This window comes from Uloborus diversus, chromosome 10, assembly GCF_026930045.1.
Source record: "Uloborus diversus isolate 005 chromosome 10, Udiv.v.3.1, whole genome shotgun sequence".
Lineage (NCBI taxonomy): Eukaryota > Metazoa > Arthropoda > Arachnida > Araneae > Uloboridae > Uloborus > Uloborus diversus.
In genome coordinates, this window is record NC_072740.1 from 109,032,888 (window position 1) to 109,059,486 (window position 26,599).

General features: G+C 31.8%; 1 protein-coding gene and 1 long non-coding RNA gene across 2 annotated transcripts in view; one reads left to right on the forward strand and one right to left on the reverse strand.

Moving 5' to 3' along the window:
• The window catches only part of LOC129231130 (peripheral plasma membrane protein CASK-like), a 222,412-nt gene that overhangs the window by 181,155 nt on the left and 14,658 nt on the right, over window positions 1–26,599 (forward strand). The window contains exons 15-21 of the mRNA XM_054865377.1: window positions 4,171–4,359; window positions 6,323–6,401; window positions 19,501–19,586; window positions 19,672–19,740; window positions 19,873–20,110; window positions 21,513–21,662; window positions 25,820–25,900. Of these exons, the coding sequence (XP_054721352.1) occupies window positions 4,171–4,359; window positions 6,323–6,401; window positions 19,501–19,586; window positions 19,672–19,740; window positions 19,873–20,110; window positions 21,513–21,662; window positions 25,820–25,900 (892 nt within the window). The remainder of the gene's footprint in view (window positions 1–4,170; window positions 4,360–6,322; window positions 6,402–19,500; window positions 19,587–19,671; window positions 19,741–19,872; window positions 20,111–21,512; window positions 21,663–25,819; window positions 25,901–26,599) is intronic.
• LOC129231763 (uncharacterized) lies at window positions 11,166–18,711 on the reverse strand. Its single transcript, XR_008581288.1, has 3 exons — window positions 18,659–18,711; window positions 14,900–14,952; window positions 11,166–11,227 (listed from the first exon to the last, which is right to left on the reverse strand). It is a non-coding gene; the product is annotated as an uncharacterized LOC129231763 (long non-coding RNA).

Consider the following 26,599-nt stretch of genomic DNA (forward strand, 5'->3'; position numbering starts at 1 on the left):
GATCGGCAAGAAAAAGCATAAAATCTATCACAAATGGCCTTCAATATTTGGAAGGTATCCGTGCGAATTTACTGCATTTTCGAAGTGGTTTTTAAGATAATCTTTAATGTGATAACAGAAGAGGAAATATCACTCAGCTGTAGGGTCGCAGGTTGAATCGTATATTGTTCATTAGTCTTCTGCGTTTTTACTTCCTTTTACAAAAAAGGAAGTATTGTATTTGCGAAAAAATTTTAATTCAAATATCGGCCTTAATTTCCATTTTGCTCACCCCCCGAATGAATGTTGAGGGGTTTTTTTGACCCGACCACACGTGGATATATGCCTAGGAACGTACAGACACCCGAAATATCCGTTTTTACGATCCCCGAGTTAATTACAACGAGTTTTCTAATGATGTCCGTATTTACGTATGTATGTGCGTATGTGCTTCGCATGACTCAAAAACGGTATGTCCTAGAAAGTTGAAATTTGGTGCGTAGACTCCTATTGTAGTCTAGTTGTGCACCTTCCCTTTTGGCAGGGACACGCCGTCCTTATGTGCGAGGTCGTGCGGGGCACGACGGCGCCAGAGTCAAAAAGGCGCCTAGCTCTCACAATCAAAAATGCTCTAAATAGAGGAACTCTTTCCAACCAAATAAAAATAATAATAAAATTGAACTTAGCATTATATCCAGGGCCCGATCAAGCCAAAATGATGCACATGCCCTGGAAAAATTTGGTGCCCCTCTCACATGAGAATCTGCTCATTTTTCATGTGGAAGTTTTCAAAAAAGGGAATAAGAAGAGAAATTCACCCCATTTGGATGACCCTAAAATTGTGGTTCCCAGGTCCGTGAATCTGTCAGACCGTGCGTTCATTAGGCACTGATTATGTCTAATGGTGGCGGTAAAATTACACTGCTATAAGTGAAACGAGCAATCCTCTCGCTGCCTATCTAAAAGAAAAAATAAATTGCCTAGTCGAGTCTAAACATACTTTTCAAAAGCGAAATCTTTTACAATGAAAACACGTGATGCTAATTAATGCATTAAACTAGCATTTTTCTTCCTAATGTGGAACCGTGAATGCTGTTTCGGTATGTCTAAAAGCTGAGAAGCATATGAGGCACAAGAAATTTTATATTCCCATTTTGGATATTGAGGTGAATATGTTGCATTATAATTTGTTAAATATGTATTTTTGCGATTTTTAATTATTTTTCGTGGTAATTCGACTATTTCATGTTATCATACATAAAAAATAATGTAAGCCCATTTGCATATATGTATTTTATTTGTGAAAGCTAATATTTGGATATTGTAGACAACAATTTGGGTTAACTTTTTAGTCTCATAAAATAACGACTTGACCAAATTACTCGATTCCTCCCCCCCCCCCTTCCTTTTTCTTTAACTATTTGTTTGTCAAAAAAAAAGAGCTTTTGGATAATGTATTTGTTTTATATTATCATATTCAATGCCTTCCATTATTTATAATTTTTGGTTTTACTCGAAGGGATTTCAGTTTCAGATTTTAAGGTGGGATATCCTTCAATTTAGAAATATAATACCCTGTTATGTTTTAAGAGGTATACAAGTTTGATTAGTTATTCAACAATTAGAGATAAGAGAGAAATTTGTTCTTTTTCTAAAACGCAATAGCGTATCAGAGGAGCTACGTAACTCGAAATAACGCGAGATATGAAGTAAAAAAACGTACACTCTTAACCCAAAACAAAATACACGTTATTGCACATTGTTTTTTTTTTTAATTAAATGCCAAACATTTTTTTCTACATCACATTTGTCTACAAAACCTAATTCCAGGTTTTAACCATATTTTCGCCAAACGCCACTGCATACAGGCGCTCAAAAGGCATCTGCACGACGGCGCCGATCAGGTTTGGCGCGGGCCTGCCTTTTGGTTGCATTCGGATGTTCCTAAGGGGGTCTTTTATACCTTTTTGGGGGGTTGGGGGTAATCATTGTTAATTTCGATGCTTACTCAAGTGGTGTTATAATTTGTCAAACATTTGGCGACATACCGCCAAGCTTTTGGATGCTAAGTTTTGTCGCCAACTTGGCGAAAAAATTTGGCTTTTGTTTTTTTTAATTTTCAAATCTGGTTTTAATTTGGCCAATGTTGGTGATATTTAAAGAGTTAACCACTGAATCACATTTAAGTTGCCAGTACTGGGGAAATAAATCTGTGTAAAAACATTTTTTTGCTTCGGTTCGCAAGAAATTAGGGGTGAAAATATTTAGTGTTTCCTTGCTTACTCCAAGGCGCTGTTATCATTAAATTGGCGTAAAATTAAGTCATGTGATTCACACATCAGCTCGTTTAATAGATATCTTTCACGTGTATTTTCTTTGAAACGAATAAATGACGTCATTGAGGTTGTAATCAAGTTTGACAAACTGCAGACAACATTTTGACTCATATGTAGAATAAAAACACAAACACGCTTCGTATTATGCGTCCAAAACAGAGCTTTTACAGCTATCATGAATGTGTTTTATGGGGTGACCTATATAGAAAATAAATTTAAAATTATGCCTATAAAGGAAATGCTTTTGAGGCACATATTTACAAAATGGATGTATAACGAATGTGTACATCGATCCGAAAAAACATTATTAAATCCTTTGTGAACCATAAGATCTGAAATAAATATATACTGTTGGCTTGAAGGTTATTCAAAGCTGTGCAAAGAAAGCTAAATGTTTTGCTCAGCATAAACGAAAGCAGTAAATGACGTTGGAAGTCATGTAATTCTAAGAGTTTGCAATTTCAGAGTCAAATGAGTCAAATATTAGAGTCAACCATACATATCTTACTTTTTTGGGTACAATTAGTATGTATATTCACTGAAATATATACCAGTACGATTCACTTTTACGTAAAAGGATTTTCATGATCAAATTTTTTTTTTTTTTTTTTTTTTTGCACAGCTTTGAATGAAATTTGCATCGATTGTCAATTATAAGTATTCATGCCGTAACATAGTTGAACACAAAATAATTGTTAGTGCAATGTTCACTCTTGGCGTAAAAAATATTAACTTATGTAAATTGGCATGTTATTCTTCAAGAATCAAACGGAGTCCAACTTCGACTTCCCAAAACTTTTAAGAAATAATCTTTTTGAACAAAATTTTTTAAAAAGGGAAGTTTCTTATAGTTTCGAAAAAGAACATGCGTTAAACTTTCAGCATAATCAAAAATGACGACTTTGGGAGCTCCGTCCCCTTCTAGCCGCCTGTGGCCTTAACCTCGGCCTCCTCGCCTATGGCGGCTCGTCCTGCAGGTACACTGCCCTCGGGAGCTTCACTCCGTACTTGTCGCTTGAGCTGCTCAAGTGGGTGAAAGAATTTGAACTGACGTTTTTGAATCATAAGTTACGTTCCTTCAAAGGGAAATATGAAGAAAAAATTAGATAGCTTCAAAAAAGCGCTCCTTACCTAACTCGCTTTCCGTTAAAATAGACCCTCATCAACCGAATCACTTCACCTTTAAGCAAAGAAAGAGTGAAAAATTATTGGCAACTTGCCATTAGCAAAATACGTGGTTTTCCGCGAAGAAAGGGGGGGGGGGTGAAAGGACGTTTAAAATTTATACCTCCAGCTAATTAAAGTCGAGAAATATGAAATCTGCCTAAACATGATGTCCGAAAAATTACGAATCTATCGATACTTGATTCGATCTTCAATTTTCTGGCGGTCCAGAGGAGTTACGATTACATACACACATACATGCATAGATATAGACACTCTCAGATTTTAATAGTGTAGATAAACGAATGTAAAATAATATAAAAAAATCGGTTATGGAGAAAAAATAATGTAGTGATATTATAAATAATAACTCAAAATGTAAAACGAAAATGTAATTTAAAATGGAATCATTAACTACTTCGCAACCACTGGTTCTTTAGCAAATATTAGTTTGAACGGCATGTTACACGATAATCCCTGCTGTACAAAAGACAAAATGCGTATAATATTATATTGATGCCACTGAATGCATTTTTGTTCCGTTAATACTATTAGAGACATTCTTCTTTTCTGCATTTTATTTTTATGAAACAAAGTAAAAAAAAGTACTAAAATTATTTTTAGTGACTTATTTACTCTTTCGAATTTATCCAATAAGTTATAAGTTACCTTTCATTTTTATCTATTCCAGAGTTTGTTGCAAGCTCATGATGTTCTTGCCCAAGAAGTATATGGTGAAGATGCTATTCGTGTAACCCCTCCTCCTGTTGCTCCATATGCGAATGGTGGCCAAGGTATGGAAACAGAAATTGGACCTGAAGCTGATTCAGTTACTAGAGTTCGTTTAGTTCAGTTTCAAAAGAATACAGATGAACCTATGGTAAGTCATCATTATAAACTAATTGCTTTGTATTTATAGATTAAATCAAAGTTATTTTTGCACTTTTAAATCATGTTTTCATTTTATGCAGAAGGAAAAAATGGAAATTTTAGCTCAAATTTGTTATTATATTTAGCGTTTGTAATATAACCTAAAAATCTGGCACCAGTTTGAAAACTTATTGTTTCAAAAATAGCATAAAAATGGAAATAAAGATTCTCAAAAATATTAAAATAAAATGAAATAAACGAATATAAATCAGAATTCTTTATTTCTCTTAATCCTATATATAAGAATGAACCGTTTTTGCGAACGCAGTTATGCGTGGGTTCGATTCCGCGATCGCATTTTTTGTAAATTATAGTTCCTAGTTTGAAAAGATATCATTTCATTTTTTTTTTCTTTTAGCTTTATTGCATTCAATATTTCAAAATGAGCTTCAATTTTTGTTCCCTTAACGATTCGGAAGATTCACGCATAAGGTATTTGAGATTTTCTGTACTTTCCGGATTGCCGAGCTTTCAATTCATTTTAAAAGTGGCGTGAATCGCTGAAAAGTTTTGTTTTTAGCTACTGAAAACCATTTATTCTGCTATAAGAGCAATGAAAGGAATCTGGTGAGTCTTTTTTACTTCGTTTTAGAAAAAAGAAAGTATTGTATTCGCGAAAAAAATTTCACTCAAAAATCGGCCTTAATTTCCATTTTGCTCACCCCCGAATGAATGTTTTTTTTTTTTTTTTCGACCCGACCACGCGTGGATATATGCCTAGGAACGTACAGATTAATTACAATGAGTTTTCTCGTGGCGTCCGTGTGTATGTACGTATCTCGCATAACTCAAACACGGTATGTCCTAGAAAGTTGAAATTTTGTACGTAGACTCCTAGTGGGGTCTAGTTGTACACCTTCTCTTTTGGTTGCATTCGGATGTTCCTAAGGGGGTCTTTTACACCTTTTTTTGGGGAAATCACTGTTAATTTCAATGCTAACTCAAGTGGTGTTATAATTTGTCAAACACTTGGCGGTATATCGCCAAGCTTTTGGCCGCCATGTTTTGTCGCCAACTTGGCGATAAATTTTGGCGATTTTTTTTTTAAATTTAACTTTTAAATCTGGTTTTAATTTGGTCAATGTTGGTGATATTTAAAGAGTTAACCACTGAATCACATTAAAATTGCCAATAATGGAGAAATAAATCTGTGTAAAACGTTTTTTTGCTTCGGTTCGCAAGAAACTAGGGGTGAAAATATTTAGTGTTTCCTTGCTTACTCCAAAGCGCTATTATCATTAAATTGGCATAAAAGGAAGTCATGTGATACACACATCAGTTCGTTCCCCCCCCCCCCTTTAATGGGTGGGGAGAGATGGCTGCAATTTTCTGGCAAAGTGAAACCAATTACACTGCAATAATTCACACTCGCTCTGCCCCACAATTCAAGATGTAAGGGAAGCAGATAGACAGAATTGAAAATTGGAAAAGCCATGGCACACTTTTTTTTTTTTTTTTTGGCCACAATAAATGTACTTTGGCGCAACTGGTGCAGTAATTTCAAACTTCAAATGAAAATGTTGAAAAAGAATTCCCTGACTTCTCCAGAAATTTCAATATTTTTTTCATTTTCCCTGAGGAGTTCAGGTTTTCCTAGTGAGTGGCAACACAACAATTCTTCTGATCCTTTGCACCTTTTGGAGGTACAGATGTTTCACAATTTTATTTTACCATCTCACGATGCCCCTACTTTCATTAACATGTTTAATCCAGCTGTATCTGATTTGGTTCATTGATCAAAAATTCGTAAAAAATATTATTTTACTCAGAAATCATTTAAAACTAGTGAACTCTATTGAAAACATCCTAATTCCATTATCGTCATAATCTACCTCACATGAATTAGTTTTTTTTTCTCTCACCTCTGATAAAATATGATTCATGTTTATTATCACTATATGCATTTATTTTAGGGTATCACTTTGAAATTAGACGATAAAGGAAGGTGTATAGTTGCTCGAATTATGCATGGTGGAATGATTCATCGGCAAGGTAAGTAAGATCTAATTAGTTCTGAAGCCTTTTTTACTAGAATTCTAGCATTTGTCTTTTTTAGCGTTGCTAATGTAAATCTGCTGTTTTCAACCTGGGGGGGGGGGGGGGGGGGCATGGAAAAATCTCAGAGGAGGCATAATGGTATGAAATAAAACAGTAAAACCAACTGTATGTTACTTGATTTTTTTTTTTTTTTGGCCACATGTAAATGTTTTTAATATTATTGCTTTTTGAGGTTTTTAGTGTGGTTTTTATCCACATATCTTTGATTCTGGATTTTCATCATTAGCTTACCTTAAAGTCAAAATATCGAGCTGGTCATTGAAAATGGATTGAGGTATGCTTTGTCACAATCAGAACCTAATGTTCAAAAACTTAAACCTAAACAGAGGGGGGCCGGTATTACTTGAAAGCTTCACCTATATAACCTTAAATTGATTGGTATTTAGTTTTTGATTCTTTGATTTCCTGTGTTTTAATAACATGTTCATAATAAAGTTAAGAGCAGTAATTTTGAATTTTTTGTGTACAAAATTATCAATATTTTTATTAATTTCCCAATTTTAGTTATTCTAGCCTTCTAGCCAGCTTTAGTTTCAAAGTCCGATTGTATTACGTGCATTGATCCCATGGGGAAGGGTGTGACCTTACATTACACCAGAGTCATGCCGTTTCTATGAGCAAGGTCATTCGACGCATGACGGCGCCAGAGCCAAAAAAGCACCAAGCTCTACGGATCAAAAATGCTCCAAATGAAGGGGGGAAAATCTAACCAAATAAGTTAAATCGAATTCTTCATTATATCTAATGGCGGTGGTGAAATTAAGCTCATTGAAACAATTAATCTGTCTCTCTGAGAATCTAAAAGGGAAAATTATTGACTTGTTGTGTCAAAACATGCTGTTCATAGTCTTTTTGTGAGTTTTAATTCGTGGTGATTCCATTGCTTTGTGTTATCATACATAAAAATACGCTAAGGACATTTTTTTTTTTTTTTGATGTGCGTAATATTTATATATTGTACACAATAATTTAGGTTAACTTTTTAGTTCCAAAAAGTAAAGATTTGACCCGCAATAGCTCGATTCTCCTTCCCCCCTCCCTTTTATTACTTTAACTATTTGTGCATTAAATTAAAAGAAAAAAGCTTTGGAGAAGCTATGTATTTGTTTTTAGTAATAAATTCAATGCCTTTTGTAATGGTTCCGTATTTTATAATTTTTGGTTTTACCAGAAATGACTTCAGTTTCAGATTTCAAAGAAGAATATCCTCTGTGTCAATTTATAAATCTATTCATACACCTAAATCTGTTTTTATGCGGTGGATAGGGGCTGCATAAAAAAATTGCATAAAAAATTGTTTGAAACTTCACAAGTAGCTTCAAAAAGTTGTTTTCGCAACACAGTTTTAAAAAAAAAAATTATGCGGTGGATAGGGACGACATAAAAAAAGTCTCACATAGAAAAAACCCCCAAAAACTCACAAAATTGTAATGTTTAAAGAAATCAAAATAAACCAAGTGATGATAATTTTTACCGAGTAGTCGGACAAAATTTCTCGACTAAGGAAATTTTTAGGAGGTCACAGTAACTTCTTATCAGAGTGCCTATATTGTCATTTGAAAATACTACCTTGCACTTGTTATAAAAATAATTTTGTCATTTGAATCCCAATCTGAAATTTTAATGTAATGCACAAGAAAAATTCGCAGAAAAAATCACGCAAAAAAAAATTGCATAAAAAAAGACCGCATAAAAACGGGTTTGGGTGTACTCCTTTGTCATGTTATGACAGGTATAAGACTTTGGATAATTATTTATTAATAAGAGATTAGAGAGATATTTAGAGCGGCGTTAACTTTGATATTTAAAATATTTTCTTTTTTCAAAAATGCATCAGCATATCAAAGGCAGAATCATGGGCTCATCAAACCGGGCCCAGCCTGAAAAAAACCACCCATTTTTTCTAGGCAGGCATACTTGAAAAAATCTGCTACTAGGTAAAAGTGGGTTTTTCACAATTTTCTACATTTTGAAACATTTACTTCAGAAACAAATTGAATATTGATCAATACGAAGTCCAGAAATACACATCTTGCTTTCTGGACAGTATATCAAATATTAGAAATTAAAGCTGCATAATAGCCGTTTCCCATTTTTTGAAGAACTTATTAGACAAAAAGAAGCAATAATTATTTCAATCAAATTCCAAAAAAAAAAAAAAATTTAATTTTTGGGATAAAATGTTTTGATAAACTGAAATTGGCCACCTCTTTTTTGACAGCAGCTCAATGCAAGGTTACCAAGGAAAAAAAATCAAATTTCAAAATTTAATCTTAATCACCCCTTACATCCTCCCTCACAGGAAATAACTTTGAGACATGACGTAAAATTGTACACCGAGTTCCAAAGTTAAAAGTTTACTGATTGTTAAATTCATTGCCAAACGTATTTGTTTCCATATATTTGTCAACAAAACCTCACCCTACATGTTAACTATATTTTGCTCAAACGTTACTTCATAAAGGCGCTCAAAAGACATTTGCACGATCAGGCTTGGCATGATCCGACGGGCGTACATTGGGCTTGCTAGATTTCTGAAATGTTCAACCAGGACATCAGAAGTGAGACTCCCCCTCCCCCGCTCTCTTTCATTTGATTTCATTTCATTTCGTAGCCACACACTTCGCCCGCCCTGTTTCCCATAAAGACATTCAGTTTATGAAAAAAAAATAGTGATTTGTTTAAAATGATTTGGAAGAGTTAATCAATAAAAATTTTCTTCTCCCTTGTATTTTCTAAAGACACAGGTAGATGGCATTTACTCCCCAGATAGCATTTTTTGCTTGCAGCAAACTTGCAACAAATTTGCTTTGGAATTCTGCAAACTTGCATCAAATTGGATGAGACAAGTCTGCAAGTCAGATGCAAACGAGATGCAAGCTTATGCAAGCCTTGCTTTCCCCACGAAGTGAACTTGCAGCAAGTTTGTCCTGCAAGTCTTATCAAGTTTGCTGCAAGTTCGTTGCAAACCAGTAGGAAAGTCATTTTTGTGGTATCAAACTTGCTGCAAGTTCAAAGCAACTGAAGCTTTGCTGTGACAAGTTTGCTTCAAACTGAGCTTTGTCATATCAAATTTGCTTCCAGTTCATATCAAATTTGCATAGCATTTTTTTGCTTGCAGCAAACTTGCTTTGCAATTCTGCAAACTTGCATCAAAATGGATGTGACAAGTCTGCAAGTCTGATGCAAGCCTTGTAGTCCCCACGAACTGAACTTGCAGCAAGTTTGTCCTGTAAGTCATATCAAACTGTAGCAGGTTCATTGCAAATTTGCTTAGGTGCATCAAATTCTGAAAATTTTCTGCAAACTAATAGAAAAGTTTGTTGTACCAAATTTTCCACAAATTAGTGAATAAGTAGCCATTCTTAACAAAAAGTATTGTGAACCCACTGCAAACTAGAACATACTTTTATTGTATTAAAAATTTGAATTTATAATACTACACTTGTCTGAAAAAAATCAGGTCTCAAAATTGGTAGTATTTCTAGTAAACAATTATTTTAGTTTTAGCAATAACTGTAGAAAAATATTTTACACTATAAAAATTTAATTAAATTAAACAATGAATATTTATGCATCCAAGAGAAGTTTGTAATAGTTTGCAATAAGTTAACAGTACCTTTGATCTGATTCATGAAAATTTGATACAACAAAACTTTTGTTTTCAGAAAATTTGCAGAAATTATAACGCAAAGCTAAACAACTGCTAATTTTATAAAAGTTTTTCTCTAAACAAATTCTCACTTGTTTTTTAATAAAGGATTAAAACCTTTTCAAAATTTTATATCCCAATTTACACAATGTAGTACAGTAAAACCTGTGAAGTTGACCGCTTTTTCAGGCACGGAATTGGCCCTTATCATATAAATCTAACTTTGTAGTTGACACTTGTTTAAGTTGACAACTAAAGTAATGCACCACAGGTGGTCAACTTATACAGGTTTCACTGTACTAGCTTTATTTACCAATTAAAATTTGAATAGGGCATTACATTTTTCTTTAACAAAAATTCTCATGCATTCATCGAATGCTGTAAATACAATGTTAATTATATACATGTGAATGTAAATTTAAACCCAAATTTATAGTAAATTTGAAGACTTTTTTTTACTTTATTATTTACTATATGTAGGATCTGATTCAGGGGTAAAAAGTTTGCTAATGTGTGATCATACATTCATCTAATTTTATGAAGGAGAGTTGATTATCAAGCAGATGAACACAAAACAAATCCCAAATTCAACGTAACATTATATTATTATTAAATAAATTAATTTGTTTTTGGATATTGAACTGGCATTTAGCTCACGGTCTCATAGCGACCTTCTAACAAATTAGAGCACAGGAAGTAAGGTATAGGTCAAATTGTACAAGTTGTACTGAATAACATTGAATTGATACAGTAGACTTCTCCAGAAATGTTAATTTTTGCCATTATATTAATAAAATATACTTGTTAAGATGTACAATTCAAACTAAATTATATGGAGAATAAATTACTAGTAAATTATTTCCCCCGTTTTTTTTCCCTATCATATACAAATATGGCACAAGCATCAATTAAATAAACTTTTATTCTATGGAGACTTTTCAGTTTTGTGGTAACCCTATTCTCAGCAAACACAAAATAAATTTAAAAAGACAGTTATAATAAATCAATAGACTGTTTATTAACAATAATTACAAACAAACTGTCCAACAGTATTTACAGAATATTATAATACATCGATTCTTCACACTTTTCTTCATGTCTTTGTGTCCTAAAAAAAAAAAAAGCATTGTATAAGAATTATAAGTTTTACTTTCATTAAAGAATTCTGCTAACAGTAGTCTTAAAGACAGGCATAAACTATAGTTCCCCAGTTAGGAACCCTACTCGCATTAAAGGGGCTACTTGAAAACCACCAATTGCTAATGTTAACTTAAAGAGAAATATATTTTTAATGTTATATTTGCATTTATTTTCAAAACTTTTTTCAATGGAGTGCTTTTGTTACCACACAATTTCTGTTTTTTACTTTTATTAAAAATGAGGAAGAATCTTTGCTGGTAAGTTTTATTACTTTTGGAGACGTTTTCACTTTTGAAACATGTTTTAAAAGAAAAATTAGCCTTGTATTCTCAAAACTATTTAATACAAAAATAATCGCCAGCACTGAAATGCAAACTAGACCCGTTAAAACATTATGGTCCCGTGGCATTAACATAAGCGATCATTTTTACAAGATCAGGAACTGATTTACAGATCCCCAAACTCTAAGCACAAAGCAGATTAAGCCTTCTAATAGAATGAACAAGTCTCAGCTAATATGAATAGTTTAAAATCCCAGTACCAAAATATAATTTTTCAGACGATAGCAAATATAAACAGTGCGAAGCTTCTTTTAGAAGTACATCAGATGAAGCAGTGAGAAGCGAAGGGATGTAAGTGGACATATGCAAGTTTTGAATAAAATGACTTAAAGATAACGTACTAAGTGGACTAACATTGATTTTTTTTAAAAATCATGCTGTACAGCAGCACCTTCCAGGGTTAGGGTTGCCAACCTTGGAGAAACAATTTGACAAGCATCTGTAGCAGGGTTGGCAAGATTTGACACAACAGTAAAAACCACGGTTTTTACCGTCCTGTCCAACACTACATTTTTTGAGAAACTATATTTTGTGAGAAAATATCAAAAACAGAACAAAATGCATCAAAGTTATGTTTTATATTGAATATTCATTCAATGGTGAACATTCAAGTATAAAAATATATGTAACTGAATGATACAGCTAATTCTAAATTTTACGCATTTTTTTTTTTTTTTTTGTTTCATAATAGTAACCAAACTTTTTGGCATTTATGCACGAGTGCAAAAGAAAGTTTTCAAAATATAGTTCAATAATTGACTGAAATGCAATAAATAGTTGCAGAATGTATATTATATTAAAATATGAATTTAAAAAAAATGCACAAGTTTTAAAATTTTAGTGAATGTATTTAATCAATTTATTATTCTTTCATCTATTATTTTAAAAAAATGTTAAAATATCATGTAAAACTTGAACGCAAAAACCATGAAAAAAATTCTTTTTTTTTTCACAACAAAAAATTACATTTAATAACATTTTTCTGAGTTATAAATGGAACTGAAACTAGTTGTCTTGGTAGTGCAGTGAATTTTTTTTCATAACTCTACGAACTGCTACTAAGAAAGTTTTTGCATAATAGAGTTATGGGCAATTTGTTTAAGTAAAATATTTATTAATGAACCTTTCAGAGAAAATACAAACACTCATTAATTAAAACTTATTATTATTTATGCATTATTAATATTGCAGTAAATATGAGTTGATTTGATTATACTTTTAGCTTTAGCATACTTTGACAGATTAGGGTACTTTTGGACGGTAAAAACCGCCTGTTCTGTCCGAAACCAGTTTTAGATAGTCCAAAACTCAACCCTGATCTGTGGTGAATTTGAGGAGCAGCTCGGTATTTTGCATAAAATTCAACAAAAAACTTTAAATCTCAAAAACACTTATCTAAAATTATTTTTGAGCTATAATAATCATTTTAAACACTAGCATAAAAATAATTATTTTTTACTTAATAAGACAGTTTTAAGCACTATGTCATGCCTCATGCTTTTGAACGCTCGACTGTGAAATGCGGAGCAAAATAACTTTTTTTGCAGAGCTATAGAGTTTTGCAATCTCACTGCCTTATATGGAAGTTCAAAATTTAATTCAGCTGAAGTATGAAAATAATAATAAAAATTAAGTTAAACATTGATGGAATTGTTGGTGAGCATGATGAAAATTATGTATGAAAGAACCTAACCAAGCAACAAGTACCTAACAAAACACCTAAGAGAATAACTAAAAGTAGGTACAGTAAAACCTGTGAAGTTGACCACCCTTGTAAGCTTACCACCTGTCTTAAGTTGACCGCTTTTTTCACGCACGGAATTAGCCCTTATCATATAAATCAAACTCTGTAAGTTGACCATTAAAGTAGTGCACTGCAAGTGGTCAACTTACACAGGTTTCACTGTATCAGCAAACTTAAAAAAAAAAATCTTTACTAATAATAAAGCTGAAAGTTCCTCTGTCTGTAAGGATCTCTGTGACGGGCATAGCGCCTAGACCGTTCGGCCGATTTTCATGAAATTTGGCAAAGTTAGTTTGTAGCATAGGGATGTGCACCTCGAAGCGACTTTTCGAAAATTCGATGTGGTTCTTTTTCTATTCCAATTTTTAGAACAAAATTTTCGTAAGATGATTGAGTAAATTACGAAATTATCATAACGTGGAACCGTAAAATGGGTACAAGTCAACTGGCGAGAAAATTCCTCATATATTACTTGTAAATATACAGGCAAACCAAAAGATCTTTTAATTTTTCTATTACGGGCAAAGCCGTGCGGGTACCACTAGTACTTAATATTTCACGTTTGTTGAAAATCTTTGATTGAAAGAAGACATACTTTGTTTTAATTAAAATTTAGAAATGATAGTTTAATAGCATAATCCAGCCTTCACATTCCCCATAAATAGTAAAAAAAAATTAATTTGGCGAGTTTTCCTCAAAACAAAAATCCTGACTTGTCAACACCTACTTGTAGCATTCCCCACATAAATTGTAGGATTTATTACTTCCAAACAAGCTTAGGTTTGTAAACATGACGGAAATACAATACCGATTTAAACTAAAAAACTCCAATCGTTCAAATTTGCTTGCGAACAAAAGTTTACTGAAAAAACATACAAATTAAAAACTTGCAACAGCTGTCATAAATCCTGCTGAAATTTCAAATGGGTAATTGGTTGGTTTAAACATGATAGGAAGTAAAATGAAATGACAAGTTTAAAATCTGATTTTCAATGCATACTCAAAAATTTTTGTGTTTTCCCCCCTTTTCTTTAAAAATTCAAGCTAGCATATATATATAAGATTTTCAGAAAGAGCTAACCTCATATACAAGTGCATGATATTCTTTTTTAATGTTAATTTCACAATTATTTACTATCTAGTCAGTCCAATTAACTTAAAAGTATTTATAATTAATGCACTTATTAAAAAAAAACAATCATTTTTACCTCTAAGTGTTTTTTTTTTTTTGCCAAACATTAAATACATTTAAGTATTATTTATGCACACCTATTTGACCCTTAAAAGTAAATTGAAAATGAATATTTACCTTGAAAGCAAATAAGAAGGGAAATAATTATTCTGCTGCTGAATACTTTATATAAAGCCATTCAATAAAACTTGGGAAATATCATAGGTTACGTTTACTAAGATATAATAAACATTTTTGACTAGAGGTGCAAGAGTTTACACTGTAAAAGACTGTTACTAGTCAAAAACCTGACAACCCAGCTTTAAAAAATCCTATTTATGAAGTTTATTAATAAAAATTATAATGTTGTACTCAAAAACTCACATTATTTCTTGATGCCAGCTGCCATATATCCTTATACACCCTTTGACAAGCAGCTATAAAAAAAAAACATAAGAATAAACAATAGGGCATGCTATATTTGCTAATACATTTAACCAGAGCTCAAAGTAAAGTCAACAAACAAGAATACTATTTTGAAATTGTCGACTAAAATTATTTTATGGAAATATAACTAGTTTTAAAATTGGAGACAAATATTATTAATGGAGCTAATATTTTGAATAATAAAAACAAGTTATTGCTAGAAGCTAAACTAAGTTACAGTTAAGCTATATATTCAATTTAATTTGAATTCCGAAATAAAGCCATATTAAACGTATGAAATCATCTGGCAATCCACAGGCAAAAAAGAAATTATTCAAGCAAACTTTGTTTCGATAAAGGTAAAAAATCCTACAATAATTATCAGAATAATCATTCTGCACAGGTATATTTCAAGCCTCGTGTTAGACACAAAAGTTATGTTTTTCCCTTTTTTTTGGTATAGAGATCGCAAAGAAATGTTTTTAAATTTTAAACCATTTCTTTAAAACAGCTTCTCAAAATAGTTAACAATAATCAGTGCAAATGTAAATCATGCTGTGCAACAAACATGTCTAGAAAGATGGCATGAAATTTACAGAGCTCATAGAACATTTTCAGCGTCAAAAAGTAGGACATTTTCGAAAAAAAGGAGGAAAAAGTCGAATTAATACTTGATTACAAAAGCAAGGACAAAATCAAAATAATTAAAAAGTGAACACATAAATATGTTATATGTGCACTGCATCTTGAAGTTTTGCCACGAGAAAACTACATGCATTTATAAAAATCAGAATGCCACGAAGGGAGGTATTTAGCCAAAATCCCATATTCAGCAAATTTTAGCTGATGATTTGGCAAATCTGGAGATATAATTGCAAGTTTTTAAATACCCAAATATTCCTTTTCATTAGTTGTAGGGGGAAAAGGACACATGGGAACAATTTTTTACATTTCTTTATTTTTCAAAAAAATATTATCTATTTCGCAGCACCAAAATATCTCCAAGATTAAATAGGTAGCCTTTTCTTTGTGTCATGGACTTTTTAAAAAATGTCTTTAATTGCTTACATGTGCTCTTTTTGGGGAGAACATATAAACAGGCCTGGGACACATATGAACATGATTAAAAAAAAGCAGAATATGCAAGAAAGATATATTTTAAAGAACAATATAACGATTTGCAATAATGAAGTTTGGCTAAACAATTTAAAATATGATAAATAAATACCTTTGTGCTGAATAGTAAAGTCAGACCAAACAACGTAAGTAGAAGCACAAATTTGTAAATTACAGCATTGCTGTAATTTACAAATTTGTGCTTCTACTTACGTTGTTTGGTCTGACTTTATTAATTTAAAATATGTTTTCCTAAGTAAAAGAAAATGATGAAATTACATAAAACAGCTGCTCAAATGAAGAAGTTTTGACCAGAGAAGCATAAATCTAATTGTTTCAAACATTTGTCCAAGAGATCGAGTACTGGGACTGCTATTATTTGAGATTTTTTCAAGATTAATGTTATGTAAAACATGTCATTGTTCACAAGTCTCCCCCCCCCCCCCCCCCCCAAGTGTGAATAACCATATTTCACCAGTCAATAAAATTTGAAGTTCTTATCAGAAAACTGAGAGGGTCTCTGATAACAATAATGGCAGTGTTTTACTTTGTGCAAAATTTATTCTGAATGAAATATACACCAATATTTTGAAAATTGGGATTGAAGACGGGAGTCTGGTAAATTAAACACATTCATTTGAAATGCTTATAATCAGTATTTCACAAAAGATCATACATTTAATTTACTGCATTTTAATTTGATGTGAAATATTCCTTCAATGAGAAGAACAAATAGTATATTCGTAGTTATTCTGTATAGAAGTTTTTATTAAAAAAAAAGGTTCAATTGATCCAGGGTACAAGGCAGCCATGAGCTAACAAGCCACTTGGTTTTATCGCCAGGCCCCGTCCCCCCATTTAGCTTGTTAAATTTGTCTACTGTGATTCCAAGTCGGGCCCCTTCGAAGGACGGGTCACTAATTTCCGACTAAGCTGACATGGCCTCTCGTTGGCACTGCCAGAGTGGTAAAATGGATAAATTTACCAGGTATTCAGGAAAAGACCAAAGAGGAATACAACTCGCAACGAATTAACAAAATTATGAATTTTATTTAATATATAGATTGAAGCAAAACTAACTCTTTAGTGATACACTGAATATTCAGTTGGTATTCAGTACACTTATTCAGCAGACAAACCGAATATTCAAAATGCAAAAGAGTCTTAAAAGTTCTGGGTTCTGCTCTATTTGAGGTGCTTAATGTTTTTAGTTACATTTTTAGTTAGAATGAAATGATTTTCATTAACATCTGAAAATTGAAATATTTTGCTACCTTGTAATACGAGGAGGCATGAGCCCCAACTACATCCGATTTTCAAGACTCTACGGTTTAAGTTTAACAAGCGTAAAAGTTAAAGTAGAATTTTAACAAATTTAAATATACAATAATCAGTCACGGCTACAAAATTCTTTAAAATTTTAACATGCCCTACAGGGCACGTTTGTCAAAACAAAAAAAAAAAAATGTCGGAAAAAAAATTTTAAATGCCCAGTTTTTTTTTCAATTTGATAATAATAAAAATATTTAAATTTGTCGTATAGCATTAATCCTTAATTACACCTGATTCAAGAACTGTTTCAATATAAAACATAAAATAAAAGTTAAAATAAATATTAGGGGAATGTGGGGCAAAATAGTTAAGATGACTGAGCTTTTTCAAAATGAACAAATAGGAAATTTGTTTTGAAAATTACAATATATAAAGAAATAACATTACACATAAAATAAAACTTGCGTCAAAACATTATTTTTTATTATTGGCAGTAAAATTTAGCCTTCGAGAAAAAGTAGAAATTTTTCCCGTTTTTTTTTCATGGGACAAAGTGAAAAATTAAACATTTTCTATTTGATTGTGAGAAATTTTTTTGAACAAAATAATGATCAAATAAATAATAATTCACTAAATGAAAAGATAATGAAACAATAAACTAATAAATAAATTAATTTATTAATTGATACAAAGAAAATAAATGAGTGAATAAAATAGAGAGTGAATGCATAAGAAAATAAGTGAGAGTGAATTATTAAATTAAGTAAAAATTTGTTAATTAATGAATACGTAAGTCATTTGGTAAATGATTGAATAAGTAAACGAAATGAATTATTTCACTTTGCCCCGCATGCACATGACTAATTCTGAAAAATATTAAAAATACAAATGAGCTGAATATTAATTAAATAAATACTGCACAGAATATTCGGAGTTTCCAATTAATATTTTAAATGTTAATTACAAGAAATTTATGATTTAATAACACAAAAAAAAAAAACGACTTGGGTATATTTGAGATCGAGTTTGAAACTTTATTTTGGCGTTTTAAGACATCGACAGTCGATCGAATTAAAACATACGGTTTGATAAAATCTGTCAAATAAAAATTGTTACCAACTGTATTTAAGCCATTCTGTATGCATATATTCAAAATTATTCATAAACATCAAGTTTAAAAAGCTGAACATTGAGCTTGAAACATGTGCTACGCTACAAAGAAATACTTTGACGCGAATCGTGATAGTAAAAAAATATAAACACCAGTGCATTCTTCTGAATTACAATTTAAAGACAATTGATTCGAATAAATATTAAACTGCTAAATACCTTTTCTCTGCTGTTCCAACGTGCAGCTTACTTCGTCAACAATCCATCATGGCTCCCTGCTTCCTTTGCTTCTCCGTGTTTGGCGCCGAACCGTAGACTATGTACTACCGCGCATGCGCTGGGTGTCCGGATTGAAGCAAGTGTCCATCAAACAAGCGTTTGCAAGAGTAGTTTACGGTGGTGCTGCCCAACTTGCTGAAAGTCTGCCGCTAACCAGTCACGTCAAGTTTGACACAACAAGATAATATCAAGAAAAAATCAAACTTGCCGCAAGTGAGCATGCTATCTGGGTCTATGACCCATTTCACTACTAATACAGGTTGTGCTGTCATTCTCTCATATTCAGGATTACCACATTCCTTATCTTTTAAGATGAGCTGTATGCAATTCAAACTAGTTAGAGATAGTTGTAATGTGCATGTTTTAAAAATAAAAGGGAAATGTAAATAAAAATTAATCTCTCTTTAATATTTAAATTAGAAGTTATAAAAAATTGGATGCAAGTGGGGAGTACAATGTGAAAAGAGTGATTTTTTGGGGGGAAGAGGGTGCCAAAATATTAAACTATTTATTTGAACCACGAATTTAAAAATTACAGTAAAAATCTTTTAAGACTCTGATTAGATTGCCATCTACTCTGTAAAATTTTATTTTTTTAAGTATTGTGTATTAGTTGCATAGAGTTTTCAACAAAAGTATTGCATATTATTTGCATAGCTGTTTCAACCATCTAAAGTAGTGTTAGCACAAATTACTTTTTTTTTTCATTTATTTGAACAGCTTGATATATGTATTTAAAATTTTTCAATATATTTGTATTTATGGATGTTTTTTTCCATTAGCTACACTGCATGTTGGTGATGAGATTCGTGAAATTAATAATGTCAGTGTTGCTAATCAGACAGTCGATTCTTTGCAGAAAATGCTTGTAAGTATCATCATGTATTAACTTGTTTAATTTAACTTTAAATGAAAGAAACAGTATATATTTTTCAATTTCATTTTGTTTTCAGAGAGATGCTAGAGGAAATGTCACTTTTAAAATTGTTCCAAGTTACAGGACAGGACCTCCAACATGTGAAGTAAGTGGGCTCTATTTTAAATTATAGTGTTATGTTTTTAAAAAATGAAATTTATTTACTTTATTGTCATTTACATGTATAAACTCCAGTCAATGCTGAAGCATAGTGAGAACTTTGGTTTTTCTCCCTCAGATATTTGTCCGTGCACAGTTTGACTATGATCCTAAAGATGACGATCTCATTCCATGCGCCCAAGCTGGTATAAAATTCAAAACTGGTGATATATTGCAAGTTATAAGTAAAGATGATCACAATTGGTGGCAAGCGAGACGGGAAAATTCTGAAACAACTGCTGGCCTTATCCCTTCTCCTGAACTACAGGAATGGAGAGTTGCTAGCATGGCAGTAGAGCGATCTAGGAATGACCAAGGTTGCATATTAGTTCGCTCATATTTCTTTTCAGTAATATTTATATTTTTATTTGTTTATGTATGAAAAAATGTCCTTGTTACCCTTGAAATAACAAAAGTTAATAGCGTCACTTATACAAGAAGTGAATTATTTTGATATCTATTAAAAATTGTATAAAAATCATGACTCATATTCAGTTATTACAGATTTTAAAAGTTGTTATCAGTGCAAAGTTAAAAATGTTTAAAAATGGGTCTAGGAAGAAAATACAATTGGCCAAAACCAAATTTTTTTAGTTAACTTCTTCAGGAGCTAAAGTGGAATCAGTTAATGTTATGATAGTTATAATCCAATACATTAGTTAATAATATAAATGAACATTTTTTTTCATCCACTCAAATAAAATGTGTGTGTCTGAATTTAAATTAATGTAAAACTAAGAATGACTTCCTGAATGAAGCTATATAAAAATATGTCTCAATTCAGTTAACTTGTGTTAGGAAGAACCAAAAATATTATTTGACTAAATAAGGATTTTTAAAATTTTATTTAAAGAGGTGTTGGAGGTGTTGATTAAAAGAAAAAATGCTTAATATGTTTTGAGAAATGCTTCTGAGTGTCAGTGTTCAACGTTTGAATACCACCAAAATTCCTCTAGGAAAGATTTTTCTGTATTGGAAAGGGTTCAAAGAAGGGTAACTAGATTAGTAAAAGGACTTTCAGATTTAGATTATGTTACCAGACTTAATAGGCTTAATATGTATAGCCTGGAGCAAAGAGAGTCAGAGGGGACATGATTCAGTTGTTTAAATTTATCAAAATGAAAGATGTTAAGGGATTAAATTTTTGCATGAAAAGCAGGATGAGGGGTCATTGTTTTAAGCTATTCAAATCTCAGGCTAACATGGAAATTAGGAAAAACTACTACTTTAATAGGGTTGTGGGCACTTGGAACAGCTTACCCAAAGAGGTGGTAATGAGCAAGGGGGTAGATAGCTTTAAGAGGGCCATTGATCTTCATTGGGGACTAATAAATTGACTACGACCAGCCTAGCTGGGCCCAGAGCATGTTGCTGGTCGTCACATTTGTATTTGTAATAAAAATAATGTAGCTCTGAAAATTGTCATCAAACAAGATGTTGCAAAGAAGGAAGTCATTTTTAGTTTCATTAAATCACAGTTGAAAACTGTATTAGAAAGTAGTGGTAAAGTGTTGCCCAGGCAAAAAAAGAAAAAGCCTAGAAGTGGTAACTCCATTTTTATTGATTGAAATTTAGACCTCTTACTTCCATTTCCGCTTTTTCAGCCCTGTCGTTACTTTGATCTAAAAAACTGATTAAGTTACCTCTTCAAAATTAGTTATAAATTTTATAAACTTGAAATGTGATGTTTTTTTAATGTCTTTATTCTTTTGATTGTAGTGAACTGTTCTTTCTTTGGACGAAAAAAGAAACACTACAAAGATAAATATTTAGCAAAACATAATGCTGTTTTTGATCAGCTTGATCTCGTCACTTATGAAGAAGTTGTAAGACTTCCTGGATATAAGAGGAAGACGTTGGTGTTACTAGGTAATTTCACAACTTTTCGCAGTTTTAACTTTTGAAACATTTCACTCGATTTAACTATGACAAATTCTACTTTATTTTTGTGTCAAAGTTTATTGTTGTGTTTTGTCATTATTTTTAAAAAATGTATTGTTTATTAATTTTTCCACTTGATTTTAATTTGTTCTAAAATTCCAAGTACTGTCCGTTTATCTTGTACTTTTACCGTTGTTACATACAAATTAAAAATGTTACATTTTCTGCAGTTAGTAAACTCAAACACCAATCAGATTAGTGCTTCAACATTAAGACTCATCCTCCTTTCAATGTGAGTGTGTGTAGTTACTTTGGTTTTAACAATGAGCTGCATTTTCAGAGAGGGGAGTACCCTCCTTTGTTCCTTTGTATAGTTCAAACTATTTTTAATGCTTTCTACTTTCTTGTTAAGGAAGGATTAATATGGAATGCTGAAATCAATCTCTTAATCTATTAAATAAGAATTAATCTATTATCTAAAGATTTCATATTGCTATTAGTGAGTATTTTTTTCAAAGGTAAATATACTTAATAAAAAGTTTTAATTGCAAATCTTATGAACCTTTAAAAATAAATGTTAATCTTTATATATGCAGTAAATTAGCTAGTTTAAGGTTTATTTTTGTCACTAAAATCCTACACAATCATTTATGAACATAATGATGCCTTCTTTTTTTATGTCACTAATTATTGCTAAAGCAAATATCACTTGACGATTTTGAGTGTTAAACTGCAGGTTGTTTCAAAAGAGAAAAGATAATTATTTAAGGAAAAAATGAGTTTTATAAAAATCTCAAAAGTCTAGTAGTGTTCTACAAATGTTAATTAAACATACATTGTACGTGAAAAATGATCACAGAATTATCGTGAACTTGAGTTCTCTCGCGACTTTCAGTTGTGTTGGTGAGCTTTTTGCACTGATGAAGAGGCTCCATTGTAGCCTTGAAATAGCTATATGCTGCATTTTCTGTGAAATTTGTGCTTTATTTACATTGGTTTTTCACTTCAACATATTGTAGCACAAAGCTTATAGGGTAACACCCCCAGTAATTGGCAGGTCACCAGTAATTGGCACATCCAACAAAAATGTCATAAAATAAGATTCATATCCAATCTTTTAAAAGTAGGCGGCTATATATCATTTGAACGTACATTTACTTTAAAGATTATAACTTCAATTCATGTTACTAAATGGTAGCAGTGCATACCAAAGAGAAACAATTGTGACTTGTGTCAAATCAGCCATTTTTGTTGCAAAAACTTTTTCTCTGGCTTAAGGGAAGCATGCACATCAATTCATTAAAATCTGACTCAAAATTTTGGTTGTCAAAAGTTTTGTTTCGTTGAAAGGTGTTACCTTGAGAGGGTAGAAGAAAATTTTTGTCTCTTTTTGGGTTTTTGAAGAAATGATGGATGCCATTTAGTGGTGCTTCAGTTTTGCTAGTTCCCAGTAATTGGCACATGTGCTTATAGTCCCTAATGTGTTGTTCAATAAGCCACTAGTTTGATTTCTGACGCTTTTGTAGCAAAAATATTGTATGGGTTCTACTATTGATTTGAATCTTCCAGGATCTACTGCTAAATTAAAAAAAAAAAAAACAATAAAAAAACAAGTATGTTTGGCCATCACAATCAGATATTGCGACTGTGAAGAACTGTTTCATTTTTTTATGGTCCATTAGAATCATCAAGTAATGTTCTTCTATTTCTGTGGAAATAGCTATAGTTCGTAAAATCAAAACTGCATGCCAACTGATGAAACACTAATAATCTCGATATTTTTTTTCATGTAACATTTAAAATTTTTATTTCTCTAACATGCGTTTTTTAACGTTAAGATGTGTAATTAAACATTAATTTATGTAAAATTACCAACTCTAATTAACATTAATAATGTTTCTTATGATGATGAAATTTGTATGTAATCTAAAAGTGAAAAATATAGTGATTTTCCAGTTTTATTAACATGTGCCAATCACTGGAACACAAGGTGTCATACACTGGGGTATCAGGTGCCAATTACTGGTGATTTTGGTAACTTTTTATGCATTAATTTATATAAAAATATCTATTCAAAAAAATTTTGCTTTTAGTGAACTGAATAGATGCACAGATGTGCATTCTTTGATACAATAATATTTATAAGTAAATATTTCTTTTCTAAGAAATGAAAACAGAGGTAAGTTTAAGGACAAACTCTTAATGTGCCAATTACTGGGGTTCTTACCCTATGATAATTTTTCATTTAAAACCAATGTTGTTAGAAGAGTAGCCATTATCCTAAGCCATAGCTTTATTAGTGAAATGCATTAAACGTCGTACAAAACTGTATGCTTTATGTGCTTTTTTTGCCATCGACCAAGCAAATAGAAGGTGTTTAGCAATAAAAGTCACATTTTTGTTGGAAAATACCCATTTATGAGTGAAATCTTCCTAAGGATCTCCATTTGTTAACTTGTATTGCTGAACAAAACACCCATCTAACACCAGGTATTCATCATTCATCAGAGAGTAATTATTTTTGGTGCAAATTTCTTATAGTTTTATAGCAGTTCAATGTTACACTAGTTTGAATGAGTAAATATTAACCACTGGTGGAAAATGCTATCATATCCAATTATCACGTGGTGTATGGCATTTTCACAACTATCAGAAAAAAATTATGTCATATAGCTGTGATAAATTCCACATTGAATTAATTCAGACCAGATGTTTTTTCTGGATACTATTGCAATAGTCTGATTAGTGATTAAGTGACCACAGCTAGGTATGAAGCATCTCATGTCACTACTAATGACTTCATCACTAGAATCAGTTAATAATCAGCTTGTGTAAGCAGCTCATACAGGCTCCTTATTGAATCAAGTTTTCCACACACTTTTTCTGAAGTACCGTGCAACCTCTTCAAGCGGCCACCCCTCTTAACGGCCAATTTTTTGCAGCACGAATTATTTAGCTCATAGACTTAATGTTAAAAACACCCCTAGCAACGGCTACCCAACTCTTCTTTTTTGCCGCCGAGTGGATGCATCCATCCCATTTTTCAGGAAAGTAGATTCATATCCCATTTCCAATTGACAGCCTTTCAGTTCACGGAGAAATTGTGGAGTAAAAATGTCACTCACGCTTATTTTATTAGTTGGTCAGTGTGTGATCTGGGTAGTAAACTACTTTGCCAAAGATCATTTTCATGCATCTCCATCAACATATTCATATGAGCATAGAAAATCAGCAAGAGAATTAATAAAGTAAGATTTCGACTTTTTTCCAGCATGAAGCAGCAGTGGAATGCTTTGATAATTACAGTGCCAACTGAGAGAAACGTCTTCCGGGTAACGAGAATGCATTTTTCAATTAAATGTGATAAAAATTTGAGGTTGATTTAATTTTACTAATCAGTTTGCTGAGGGCATTATTAAATTTGTTACAACAAATACATTTTTGTGCCTTTTCGGCACTAATTCAGCCTTAGATGATCAATTTACTACTGTGTTTTGTGATTGTCAGCAAGCTAAACTTTCAAGTGATTTTGAGGAAAACAGATTGCCATCGGAAATTCGGATGCAATGACAAATAAATTGGCTAGAGATTTGCGTTTTTAACTGAGAAACGAATTTGAAAATAATTGTTTGAGAAGAGTTAAAGCTTAGTCACAAATTGTATCCTTTCTTCGAAAAATGTAAATAATAATTAAATAAAATACTATCAAATAATAATTAAATAAAATACTATTCCCCCTTTAGAAATGTCTCAAACTTCCTTTTATGTTTTATACTTGCCTAGATTATGTATTAAAGTAATTTTATTGCGACTGTAACAAAAACCCTTGAAAGCCGCCACCCCCTCTGAACGGCCAAAATGTTTCGGGACAGAGGAGTGGCCGCTCAGAGAGGTTTCACTACAAATTTTTCTCTTTTTAAACAACTTGCATTCCTATCATTTAATTTTTTGTGCACATGTATATATACACCGATTTTGTCCATTTCTGTGTATTTTTTGTTCTTATTAAGTTTTTGTCGGTTAATCCTGCTGCCCTAAATGGTGGGTCTGGTTCATTTTTAAGCAATGTTTTTCTAAAAATTCAAATTTTTGCATGAAAATGTTATGTGATTTTATATTATGATGTTTCACTTGTTATATTTTAGGTGCTCATGGAGTAGGAAGGCGACATATCAAAAATACCCTTATTAGTAATCATCCTGAAAAATATGCTTATCCTATCCCACGTAAGTATTTATAGATTATGTGTTGTCATTACTCAAAGTATTGAATGTGTAATTATTTTCAAAAGCTTAAATATCAGTAACTCTTTTTTAATATGAAGGTTTACTTCTCCACAACTTCTGTGCTAGAAAATGGTTTTGTTTCATTACTTGCTATTTAATATAACGTCAAAAAAAAGGAAATCTATACTTATGCAAAATATTTTTAGAAATCCAAATCTATTTTATAAGTAGGTATTGCATATCATCAAAGATAAAATTAAAAGGAATTCCAATGAAACTGGTTGCTGAAACATCTCAGATAATAGTTCTTTGAGTTTTTGCTTTAATACTACAAAGAATATGTTTGTAATACAGCAAAACTTGAAAATTATCTTGCTGGGGTATGTATTTTTTTCTCCTTGCAAACCCAGCTGGGCATGTAAATTATTACGTTCTTCTTTTCCAACAGAATATATATGAGTCTGCTTTGTGAAAAAAAGTGCCAGTATCCTTCATGTGCATACCATATGAGACTTATAAAAATGACCTCTTTCTTCGCTTCAGAGACTTTCTTTTTGCTCTTTATTTGCACAAACTATTTACAAACATTCCTCCACCATTATTACAATCAATTGGTACTTTGTTGTGTGTTTATGTGTTGGGTCTGATTAAGATATCGAGAGACCTTTGGCCAAACACATTTTGCAGCCACCTGCAGTC